Here is a 10,879-nt window from a genome sequence, read left to right as displayed (position 1 = left end):
TAATTGCTGTGTAGACGTACCCTATGTGGACGAGAGAGGGAGAAGGTGACATAGGACCAGATACCTACCAACAGGAATCCTTGGCTATGCTTTCAGAGCAACTGTGTGGCTGCTTTGCAATTGAGTGTTCTTAGTTGGGACCAAGAGTCGGGCTGACGATGTTAAAGATCTAATTCAAAGATGGCAAATGAGCTGCAATTGGGTAGTATGTAGGTTGGTTAAAAGTATAGTAACAGAGTCAGACTCCATTATAACTACACTGATCAGAAGCATGAAGGTGCTATGCCAAGTGCTTCTTGAGTCTGAGCTCAGTCTGAACCGCTGACCTATGTTAGTGAAAGGGATTCTGCTTTGTGGGAGTGGCCTGTGCCCCTGATATGGACCCTAATTCTCTCCTCTCTATGGAAAGGGTCTAAAAAGCTATCACCAAAATTCCTAGCTTGTTATTTCAAAGGATTATAAAAGCACTAAGAAAATAAACCTGTCCTAGTATTTCAGGGTAGAAGAATATAGTATAATCTGTCTGTGCTTGCTGAGGTAGAAAATTGCCTTGATTTCAAGGAGAGCAGAGTTTTCCAAGGAAGAGTATGGTATTGGTGGGATTGTGCTGGATAAAGAAAAGGAAAGGATGGTCAGCCTTAAACAGATCAGCAGATATATAGGAATTGCTAGCAACACTTCCTGTAGCAACTGCTGCCAAAGTGCCTTCCTCATTAACTTCCACATAGGCCTTGTGGACAACCTCTGACAGAAACAGCTTCTGTGAGGGAGCCATTCCAGAGAGATCAGCGTTTGATTCCTTAAAGACATCAATCATCCCCATCTCTTGTAAAGGTAAGTTGAGCTTAAAGCTGTCTTGAAGTTTGAACCGGGGCAAATACACCTTCACTTCTCTATCTCTCATACTTTCCAAGGAAGTCCAGCGTGTTAATTTCTCATAAGTCATTGCCCTTTCAACCTATAGAGTCCAAAAGAGAGACCAAGATAAATGACAAAGGAACTGAGAAGTTCTGAAAATTTCAGATCTTTATCCAAGTTTAATTCAGATAAAAAGGAGAGCCAAAGTTCGGGCTACTTCACAGATATTCAGTGGTATAATGTCTTTACCTGTTCCAGACCAGTGGTGTCATTGGGTAGCAGTATGATCATATTCAGTGATTTTCCAGCATATGGGATCATAAGAATTTGAGCATTAATCTCCTGTATGTGGGCAATTTTAAATCTGTCTTTCTTGTACATCATCTGCACAGATTTGCTCTCATTCTATTTAAAAGAAAATGATACATAAATACAACTGACAGTGCCCTCCTGCATTTGAACAAAAGACAATGTGAAGTGTTCACAGGAACACTGATTGCAAATAGGATAAATATTTTATAAGTCATTTATATTAGTAAATGAGAAACTATAAATCAAGGCATATCAGAGTATTGCTCAAGCTAGTGTTTAAAATGGGATTATCATTTGAAAAACAAGGTGCTGAAAACTGAACAAAACAAGGGAATGTAGTAGATTAATACCAGGGACTTTCACACCTAAAGATCTGGGGCCTGATGTGGATCTCAAACACTGATGTAAATCAGGATAGCCTCTACTGAAGTCAGTACTGATCTGGTGTGAGAGTCAACTCACAAAAAATCAGGCAGCTGAGTTCCAGTACAAAGGCCAAATTCTGCTTTCAGTGCATTGATGTAATTCCACTGAAGTCAATTACAAGTGGAATTACTCCAGATTTAAAGTGGTGTAATGGAGAGAAGAAGTTGGACCTAACATAGATCATAGACCATTGATCTGGCAATGTTAACTTAGGGTAAAATGTTCAAAAGCTGCTAGGTGACTTAGGCTTGAATTGATATCAAGGACTGAAAGTGAGAAATGTTTATTAACTCTTTCACTGTCCAACAGTGATACGTCATTTTCTGCAGATGCCTTGGATTTACTCTGTTCCTCAACGATCACCCAAAAACATTCATTTTAAAGTTTATTGATTAAACACAAGAAGGAATGCGACATTAAAACAAGCATTTATAGTGAAACTGGAATTGAGTGATTATGCAAAACAAATTTAATTAAAACCTATTAAAGTTTGTTTTGTTTTGCAGGAGGCGAAATATCAGTCTCCCATGTTTCAGCAACCATTCTCTGAAGAAAAAGAAAGGGTTAATTTTACTCTCCGTCCCAATGTGTGAAGGTTATTCACTTTTTTTTTTTTTTTTTTTTTTTTTTTAACAAACACACAAGGTGGAGGAGAAACAGGATGGAAATGGTGGGGGGAAACAGGCTCTTATTTTCTTCTTTCCGGGTGGGTGCTCCACCCTCGCTCTCCCCTGAGGCCCCATCCCACTCTGTCCCTTCCCCCAAGCCCCCACCCTTGGTCCACCTCTTCCCACCCCAGCTCCGCCCCCTCTACCCCCCCAGCATCTCCTGCCCGCCACCAAACAGCTGATCAGCGAGTGGCTGGTGGGTGCTGAGCACCCACTATTTTGTTTCCATGGGTGCTCCAGCCCCAGAGCACCCATGGAGTTGGCGCCTGTGGGAGGAAATACAGCTTTTGTTGATGTTTTTGGAGCACTGGATGGCTGTTCAGTTACAAATAGATGCTTTGGCTGGCAAGTTGAGCATGACACCTGTTGCTTGGACTCTGAGTCACATTCCAGTCAGGGACATTGTCTGATTGGGCCTTTTCAACAGGGCAGGATTGTGGTCATGTCATCAACTGCACTGCATCAGCACCTGGAGATTTCAGAATTTGATGAAAAGCCGAGAGCGTGAGAGAAAGGAAGGAAGCAAGGCAGAAAATAACACACAAGGAAAAGAGGCAGAAGAGGATCTTATGTGCCTCTGTGGTGCTGGCAACTAAGTATCCCCACCGATGGGCTGAGGACTCGAGGTCATTGGACACAAGCAAAAAACAAAGTTCCCAGAACAAGATCAGGGTCTACTGGTCTTCCTCTTGGGATGAAAATCTTTCAAGCTGGTCTGTTCCTTCTTTCTTTGTGTCAAGGGAGATGAGATGAGACAAGGTGGGATGCAAGGTAGGAAGGGAGATGATATTTTTTTCCAAAAAGTCTCCTTTTAAGAACCACAAAAAAGGGAAAAGTGGGCAGCATAGTTTATCCCCTCATTTTTTGTCCAGCAATTAGGCCTAATATCCACCATGCCAATTCTGCTTCATTAACTTCTGGCTCCACGTCATCTATTTTTTACCAAGCATGATTTCAACAGTCTTTGAACCATATCAGCAGGCCTTTTTGTCTGGACTAATCCAGTTTCTCTGTCTGGTTCTCTTGCATGTGTTCATAACATTCATTGTTGAAAACAATTTGACCTATTTTCCATGGTTAATTTCCTAGCAGGCAAAAAGTTATAAGGTATTGCGACATCTTATGAACTTTCTCATACTCTTTACAATTGAGCTTACAATTGGGGTAAATTTCAGGCATGATCATCACAACAGAACATAAGCTTCAAAATCACTGGGGTGCTTTTACCTAGGGATTATGAACACAATCCTTCTCTTATTGGTGTAAATCAAGAGACACTCTATTGGGGTCAGTGAGCCTGATTCTGTTCTTTCTTACACTGGTGTAATTGTTGAAGTCAGTTAAAACTGATGTAAGTGGGAGGAGAATCAGGTCTATTGGAGTTATGCTGGTATAAAACCAGCATACATGTGATCAGTACTTAAGTGGCAAGATCAAGGAAAATACATACACCCCAACTGGTTCAGTTCACCTTCCTGTTATCTTTCAAACATTTTATGTCATTGGAACTACTTGGCATGAATAAAACACAGGAGAGGTGAAAATCATTGCTAACCAGTCATTTAAATGACATCTCTATGGCACTGTTAGGTAAAGGAGAATTGCAATGTTGCTGAAAGCCGTATAATAGAAGCTTTTTGGAAGGGAGACTTCCCCCATCCCTGTTCTGCCTGTGACACAGCTTCTTCAGAGGGTCCACATAGGAAGAGATTTGGGACAACTTGGGTTGGAAAAAAATGCTGATGTCTGACAAGCCATACAAGTGTAGCCTCCCTGTTTTTATGAACCATGCAACCAAACCATAGTTTCTCCTAGAATCATGAGCACTTCAACTCAGGAAGCTCCCCCATTTGTTTGTACCTTGCCCTGTACAAAGAGAGAGCTTAATAACAATTATTTATTATTCCTCTTCCCCCTGTGTGAAGAAGATATGGCTTTAACTGCTAACCCCCTCTGAAGTTCACTGCTTATGCAAATAGAGTTGCTCATTTTAACAAATGGGATTTCAATACCTTGCTGACTTTTGTTTCCCAACATTTGTTGGGAATTCACTTTCACAATTTCTCCCCATCTCTGTGGACTTCTGTATGATGTAGCAGTTCAGCAACCAACACCCATGTCCGGAATACAATCATATCTAGGTTTTCTGGCAGTCATTCATTCATATCATTCATCTTCTAGAAGTTACCATCTTTAATGGGCGTCTCATCCTTTTTTATATCTTTGTTTAGGTTGTTGCTCAAGTCTTATTTTAGGTGTAACCAATTTGCTCAGAGAGGAATCTTTAAGGTGACACCCTCTTCTACTGTTCAATAAAATTCCCCTCCCTGCTAATCTGTATTTAAGTAAAAAGGTGTAGCTGAGATTTGTATGTGATATGGTGCTCACAAACACACTGACTGTTCTCAGCTATAGAACAGACTTTTTTTTCCATATTCTGAAGAAAATAGTAAAAGCTTCAGATATAAATGAACCCATTAGATATTGTAGCAACACCATCTTGCTAGTCTCTTAACGCTGCAAAGGGGAGGGTGGGAATATAGGTTGCTGACCTTTTTTGTTTTTAATGAGTGAAGAACGGGACTCTCAACAAAAATCTGCATGTTTTATTACTGTAGAAATTCAGGTCTCATCTTATCTATTTAGTTTTTCCTGAAAGAACTCATGGATGAGAACTGGTAAGATGCTGGCACAATAGATAGCAAGCAAGCAAAATTGGATTAAGTGAGAGAAATGACTGTTTATTTCTGATAACATCAGTTGGACTCAAATGCTGGAAAAATATTTTTGTAAAGATTCAACATGTCCCACCTCTTTTGAACTGGCACCTGAGGCCTCTAAGACCTCAGCTAAACAGGGAAAGCCAGCTTTGACATTCCCTGAAATCCTATGGCAAACAAAGAAAAAAAGTGACATTTTTTTGGACATGATAAAAAAAGCAAACACAAACCTGTTTTTTTGTTTTTGTTTTTCCTTTGCTGTTTGCCTTTGAATGTGAAGTATAATAGACATTTTGTTGCAATTTCATTTTTAAATTCCCCAAACTTACGCTTTTTGTTAAAGTATAATGAACACTTAATAAAATCTGACACAATTGCCTTAAGATTGTGAGAAATCTGAACTTCAGACTTTCTCGTTTGTCTGACAGATGTGTGTGGCATCACTAGTACCATAAACAAATTCATGTCTAAACCCCGACCTTCCTTCCCTAGTTTTCTGACACTTATCTGGTATTACTAGCACCTGCAGGACTGGGCTTAAGATTCTGAAGTTGAAGCTCAAATTTTCTGCATGTGCTCAACTTCAGTCACATGAGTCAACAGACCTATGCTGAAATTACTTACATGTGTAAGTCTTTCCAGGATCATGGCCTAAGGGAAGTGCTGCTGTAGTTAAAAATAAAGAAATCTGTATCCTGGTATTTATACCATGTTCCAAATATGTAGCGTACTAAGCATCTAATCTTGCTACAGTTTTGCTGTTGTTTTCTTCATTCACTTTGAGATCATTGGCCTCTACTGAAAAACAGCCCTGACATCTTTCATACAGTAGAAGAGTCAAGTTATGCTTAATATATACCCAGATTTTGCTTGTAAGGTTGATAGGATGTCAATGTCTATAGGTGCATACCTAAGTTGTGCCCCAGAGTGACTTTGTTGAAGGTGTCTAAGATAAAACAAAGCTAAAAATATAGAATTCTGCTATAGTACCTGGTTTATCCTAAAGTCTCTTGGCATTGTGTGTTTTTCTTCAAACTTGTATTCCCAGGTTGCTTTGAAGTAGATTGCATTCACTAGCACCAGCACAGCGGTTGTGTCAATAACACCACGAACAAAGAGTTCCCTGATTTTATCTTAAAACAGTCAGAGAAAAACAAGCTACATGTAAATTATTATTAGAGACAGATGGATCTAACTGAATGTTCATATATCAATATTTATTTATTTGCAAGGTTAATTTAACATGGGGAACATCTAGTGCTTGGCTCTGCAAATTAAATCTTTCTGTTTATCCACAGAACAGGGATGAAATAGCCGGCTGCATTGTAAGCTTCTCTAGGCACTGCTACTAATATGACTCAGCCCTGATTTAGAAGAATTAAGTAGATAGTTCACTAAACCCATCACATTCAACGAGGGTATAGACATTCACCCCTGTGCAGGGGGCCAGCACCATTTCAGTTGCATTTTTTTACTCAAATATGGACAGAATGGCTCCAGGGATTGGTAATAATCTGTGTAGTTTTTTACTTCCATTCTGAGGCCTGAAGTTGTAGTTAACTAGTGCACAGCCCTTGGGCTGGTTCTCTGTACAAGCATGCATTTCCAGCATTGTGAGGCTGCTTTTGAAATGTGGACCTCACGTTCTGATACTAGGAACCTGACAAAACAACAACTCTTTCCACATGGGTCATTGGACAGTCATCAGCTGATAACTTCTTATTCACAACTGACTTCTTTAGAGAGACAAAGACAAATCTATGACTTAGAGAAAAAGATCCACCATTCAAAACCAGTCCCCTGAGCCATTCTGTCCACATTCAGCTTGAAATTTCAAAGCTTGATTATCTTTGGCTAGGTGAGATTGCAACCTAGGTAAAGGGAATGTGCCATATATTTTGTTCAAGCCAGTGTGCAAGAGATCATTACTCATGTTTGGGTTCTTAAAGGATATGGCAACGGAAAATGTAAGTTACTCATGATGTGACCTTCCCTGGCAGTTAAGACATCATCCATGCCCTGGGCATTGCTCTGTAGGCTCTGCTTCCCACACGATCAGACTCTTGATCTGTCTTCTCCTGTGCCCTGGCTTTGCTCCACCTCACAGCTATGCCCACAACTTCTGTTGCCCCCATTTGTTGCCCCAGCACTGTGGACCCATATTCTTGCCATCAATCAGGATAGGACGGCAATGTTATAAAAATGAGAATGTGATAGCAAATTCATTTTTAAATTAAAAATATTTTAGACGAGGACTTACACACACACATACATATGAGGTGGAAAACCTTTTGCTTTCAAATCCTGGCTCTTTTATGTTGAAACAGTGAGAAAAGCCAATGACAATCGGACCTGTGCTTTCTTACCTTGTGTCTTGCTTTCAACCCAGGAATTTATCGTCTGTCTGGCTGCTTCTGTAGCACTTTTAAAATCAACTGTTTGCAGTATTGCTCCATATAATTCCTTAGTGCATTCTAAATATTGCTGTACAGTAAAATAAAGATCATTAATTAATGTTAGAATCCATAAATCAGATCCTCCATAAGAAACTGGGTGACTCAAGCCAATTAGAAAAAAAGCCATGCTTTTTTACAATTTGTTCAGGACTGAATTTGATGGGGAAACTAAAGTTTGGCACTGACATCAAGGACTAGAAGTTTATTCATTGAGCGTTTGGACAGAGCTAATTGCCTTATAGTACAATCATGAACTGGACCCTTATTACATTGGTGATTTTTCATGGAGAATTACTTACCTACAATAAGTGTAAAAATAAGGATTAGATAAGACATAGAAAGTTACTGTTATTACTTACGTTGAGCATCTGGTGCATTCAGCCCACTAACATGTAGTTGAACAAAGAGAAAAGTCTCCTGACCATGAAGGAAGATTTCCCAAGGCCACAAAGAGGGGTTAGGCAGCCAACTCCCACCAAAAAGTCTTGTTGAGTTGGCAACCCTGAATCTCTGGTATAAAGGTGAGCTTTGACTCAATTGTCACATGTAACAAAGACCCGTAACTTACCTGGTGAAAATTATACCCTTTTTGTGCAAACAGACTGTTGGCCAGACTCAGTACACAGCTCTTGTTGAGATTTTTCAGTTGGGAAAGGAGTGTCTGGAATTCTGTGTGGATTCCTCCAACCAAGTCACATCGTGAAGGAGAAGGCTTCAAACAAGGTAGAAATAAAGACGCTTCATTTTCTCTTTGTTAAATTTGTATAAAAGTTAAAAAACAGGACTGATAGTTACATTATACGGGTGTTTGCGTATCTCTATCGGTGTGAGGTAGCATGAATATAAATAGCAGCATAACCATGGTAGCACAGCTAGCAGCAACAAGTACAAGCCTGCCTGAAACTGGTGGGCATGTACTCAGCATGGCTCAGCAGTGCCTCCACTGCCCCTACCCCTACTACTGCGGCTACACTGCTAGTTATACTCACGCTAGCTCCACTGAGAGCTAGCATGAGTAATTGTACACAAGCCGGGGAATTGCTCCCCTGGCTTTTAGTATAGAGTGTGTGTCCATTGATTTCTCCAGGATTGGGCCCTTAATCAATCAATCAATCATGACCTCCAGATCAAGTATTTTCTAGTATACTAGAGTGGCCTCCTGACTGTGATCATGACTCCTCTAATGGCTGTCACTGGCCATTATACAGCCTGCAGCTCCCCTTACAGCTATGAAAACACTACTCTATCTTGTTCAGAAGAGGTACCTTTGGGAATTGAGGAAGTTGATGATATTGCCCTTCATTGAGATATTCTGGCTCAGCTTCTGTTGTCCCACTTTCAGAGACAGGCCTAGTTCCGAGATTTGCACTTCCTGCAGCTCTATTCAAATGAAGAACCTGTGGTTGAAATTGTAATATTACTGCAGCTGTAAGTGGCATAAATGCATTCCACAGAAAGGCTTTTTCTTATCTTAAGATGTTTGTTACACTAGATACTAATTACAGCTGAGCAGGAAACAGTTTTCCTGACTTGACAAAATATTTGAGATTTTTGAGAAGTTTTCCAGTCCCAAATTGGGATAAAATGTCTAAATCTAAAATTTTTGAACCGACAAGCAAAAAAAAAAAAATCATTTTGGGTCAATCAAAACATTGTGTTCTGATGATTTTGAAACACTTCAATTTCTACTTTACATTTTTTAACTATAAGTAGATTGTTTCTAAATTAGTCGTTTTGAACAGGAAAACAACATTTTCATTTTGAAAATGTTCAAAGTGTGAATCTCAATTTGAGATTGACACTTGAATTCAGAAAGAAGAAGAGGTATTAGCCCCTTTCGGGGGAAGATAGGAACTCCATCCCGGTTTTAACATAAGCATATTCAGTATAGCTGTCAAGGCCATTGGGTGGGTGAAAAGGGAGCAAAATCTGCCCTGAGAAAGTGTTTGTGCAGCATTCAGGTTCTGCACATGGTAACCTAAGAATACCAATCATAGAAATGTAGGGCTGGACGGGACCTCAAGAGGTCATCTAGTCCAGTGTTTCTCAACAACCTATCCATGGACCAGCACCAGTTCTTGAAATCTCCGTAACACAGTTTAGGAAGGCAGCAAGCTGATCCCTGGTATCAAAAAGGTTGAGAAACATTGATCTTGTCCAGCCTTTTGTCCAGTCTTTCAAATGTTTTTGTTTTTTCAGCAGCTTTTGGCCAAAACATTTTGGTTTTTGGATGAAAAGGAAAACTTTTTTGATGGAGGAAAAAAAAATCCTGATTTCTGACCAGCTCTTACAACTTTGCTAGTAGACAGGAAGCTTGAAGGACATTCTGAGAGGATGAGTCGTACGCAGTGTTCAAAATAAAGAGGCAGTGGCAAACTAAATTGACTTTCTGATGAGCAGTGAAAAACATAAGGTTTATATTCAAGGGCCTGATTTTCAGAGAAGTAGACCTTCTGCAGCTCCCTTTGACTTCAAAAGGAGCTGTGGGGCTCAGCACTTCAGAAAATTAGACCCCAAAATGTCAACTTTGCGCAGCTGAGCTAACACCTCACTAAAATGAACAGGACAGTTCACACCTCTCAGAACAATTGCTCCAGGCTTTCTGCAGACATCTCTGCACAGGTTATATTTCCAGTTTCAAGGATTTCTTGACAAGCATAACTACTAGAAACATTATTTTTAAAATGGAGCCCAAGATGGTGGCAAGGGAATGCTGGCAGACTGCCATGCCACCATGTGACTTAAGTCCTGCCTCTATGCTGCTGAATCCTAATCGTATCATTAGTCAGACACTACAGACAGGTGATAGAAATCATGATGCAGCAATTTTGAAAACCGTGTTTCTTTGTTTAATTCTGCATCATCCCCGGCAAATGCACTTTTTTATAAAATTATCACATAGTTTGTCATTACTTTTTATGTTTGCCTTAACAGAAAAAAGCATGTAAAATATAAAAGCATGTAGGTGTTTTGTTGACACTTACCTCTTGCATCTGAGTAGCAGTGTTACCTCTGGCACCCAACAGGACCATGACCAGGCCAGTAGAGATACTCATAGGGGAGAAGAAGATGTTTTTGTCTGCAGCTTTTTTGTTCAGTTCATTGTAAAGATCAAGGCCCATTTCATTAATTGCTTGAGAAATGGAGCCCATTGTGAAGTCACAGTGGGCTAGAAACAAAAAGAAGAGAACCAAATCTGAATAATTTACTTTGCTCAACTGTGTGAGACTAAAGCCTGAGTTCAGCTGAAATTACTGTATTTGATTGCTAACCAACAGAAGCGTAGGTGCTCCTGAGCCAAGGAGGCTACTACTGATCATCATCAACCATCTTCTATAGCCATGAGACATCTTCTTTCCACTCTTCTCCACTTTCCAAGGTACAGCTCCTGACTGTGCCCAGCTTAGCAGCAAGAATGCAGCTTGCCTGGGCAATGATA

At 40.0% G+C, this 10,879-nt stretch overlaps 1 protein-coding gene across 1 annotated transcript; it reads right to left on the bottom strand.

Moving 5' to 3' along the window:
• Nucleotides 1-556: 556 nt before the first annotated feature.
• LOC112109134 (leukocyte elastase inhibitor-like) lies at nucleotides 557-10,592 on the bottom strand. The gene is made up of 7 exons (XM_024203536.2): nucleotides 10,425-10,592; nucleotides 8,706-8,837; nucleotides 8,009-8,152; nucleotides 7,351-7,468; nucleotides 5,975-6,117; nucleotides 1,108-1,263; nucleotides 557-958 (listed from the first exon to the last, which is right to left on the bottom strand). The coding sequence occupies exons 1-7, from the start codon at nucleotides 10,590-10,592 to the stop codon at nucleotides 557-559; spliced, it is 1,263 nt and encodes a 420-aa protein (XP_024059304.2).
• Between the last annotated feature and the right edge of the window lie 287 nt (nucleotides 10,593-10,879).

This window comes from Terrapene carolina, unplaced genomic scaffold, assembly GCF_002925995.2.
Source record: "Terrapene carolina triunguis isolate 2854851 unplaced genomic scaffold, T_m_triunguis-2.0 Scaffold53, whole genome shotgun sequence".
NCBI classification, from domain to species: Eukaryota; Metazoa; Chordata; order Testudines; family Emydidae; genus Terrapene; species Terrapene triunguis.
The sequence above is the reverse complement of the archived record's forward strand: the minus strand, read 5'-3'. Positions and strand labels throughout refer to the sequence as shown.

Coding starts and splice junctions, on each gene's coding strand:
- LOC112109134 (XM_024203536.2), bottom strand. CDS start 10,592: ATGGGCTCCATTTCTCAAGCAATTAATGAAATGGGCCTTGATCTTTAC. Junction 6,118..7,350: donor GGTTGAAAGCAAGACACAAG/GTAAGAAAGCAC, acceptor GACTGTTTTAAG/ATAAAATCAGGGAACTCTTT. Junction 959..1,107: donor ACACCACTGGTCTGGAACAG/GTAAAGACATTA, acceptor TGGACTCTATAG/GTTGAAAGGGCAATGACTTA.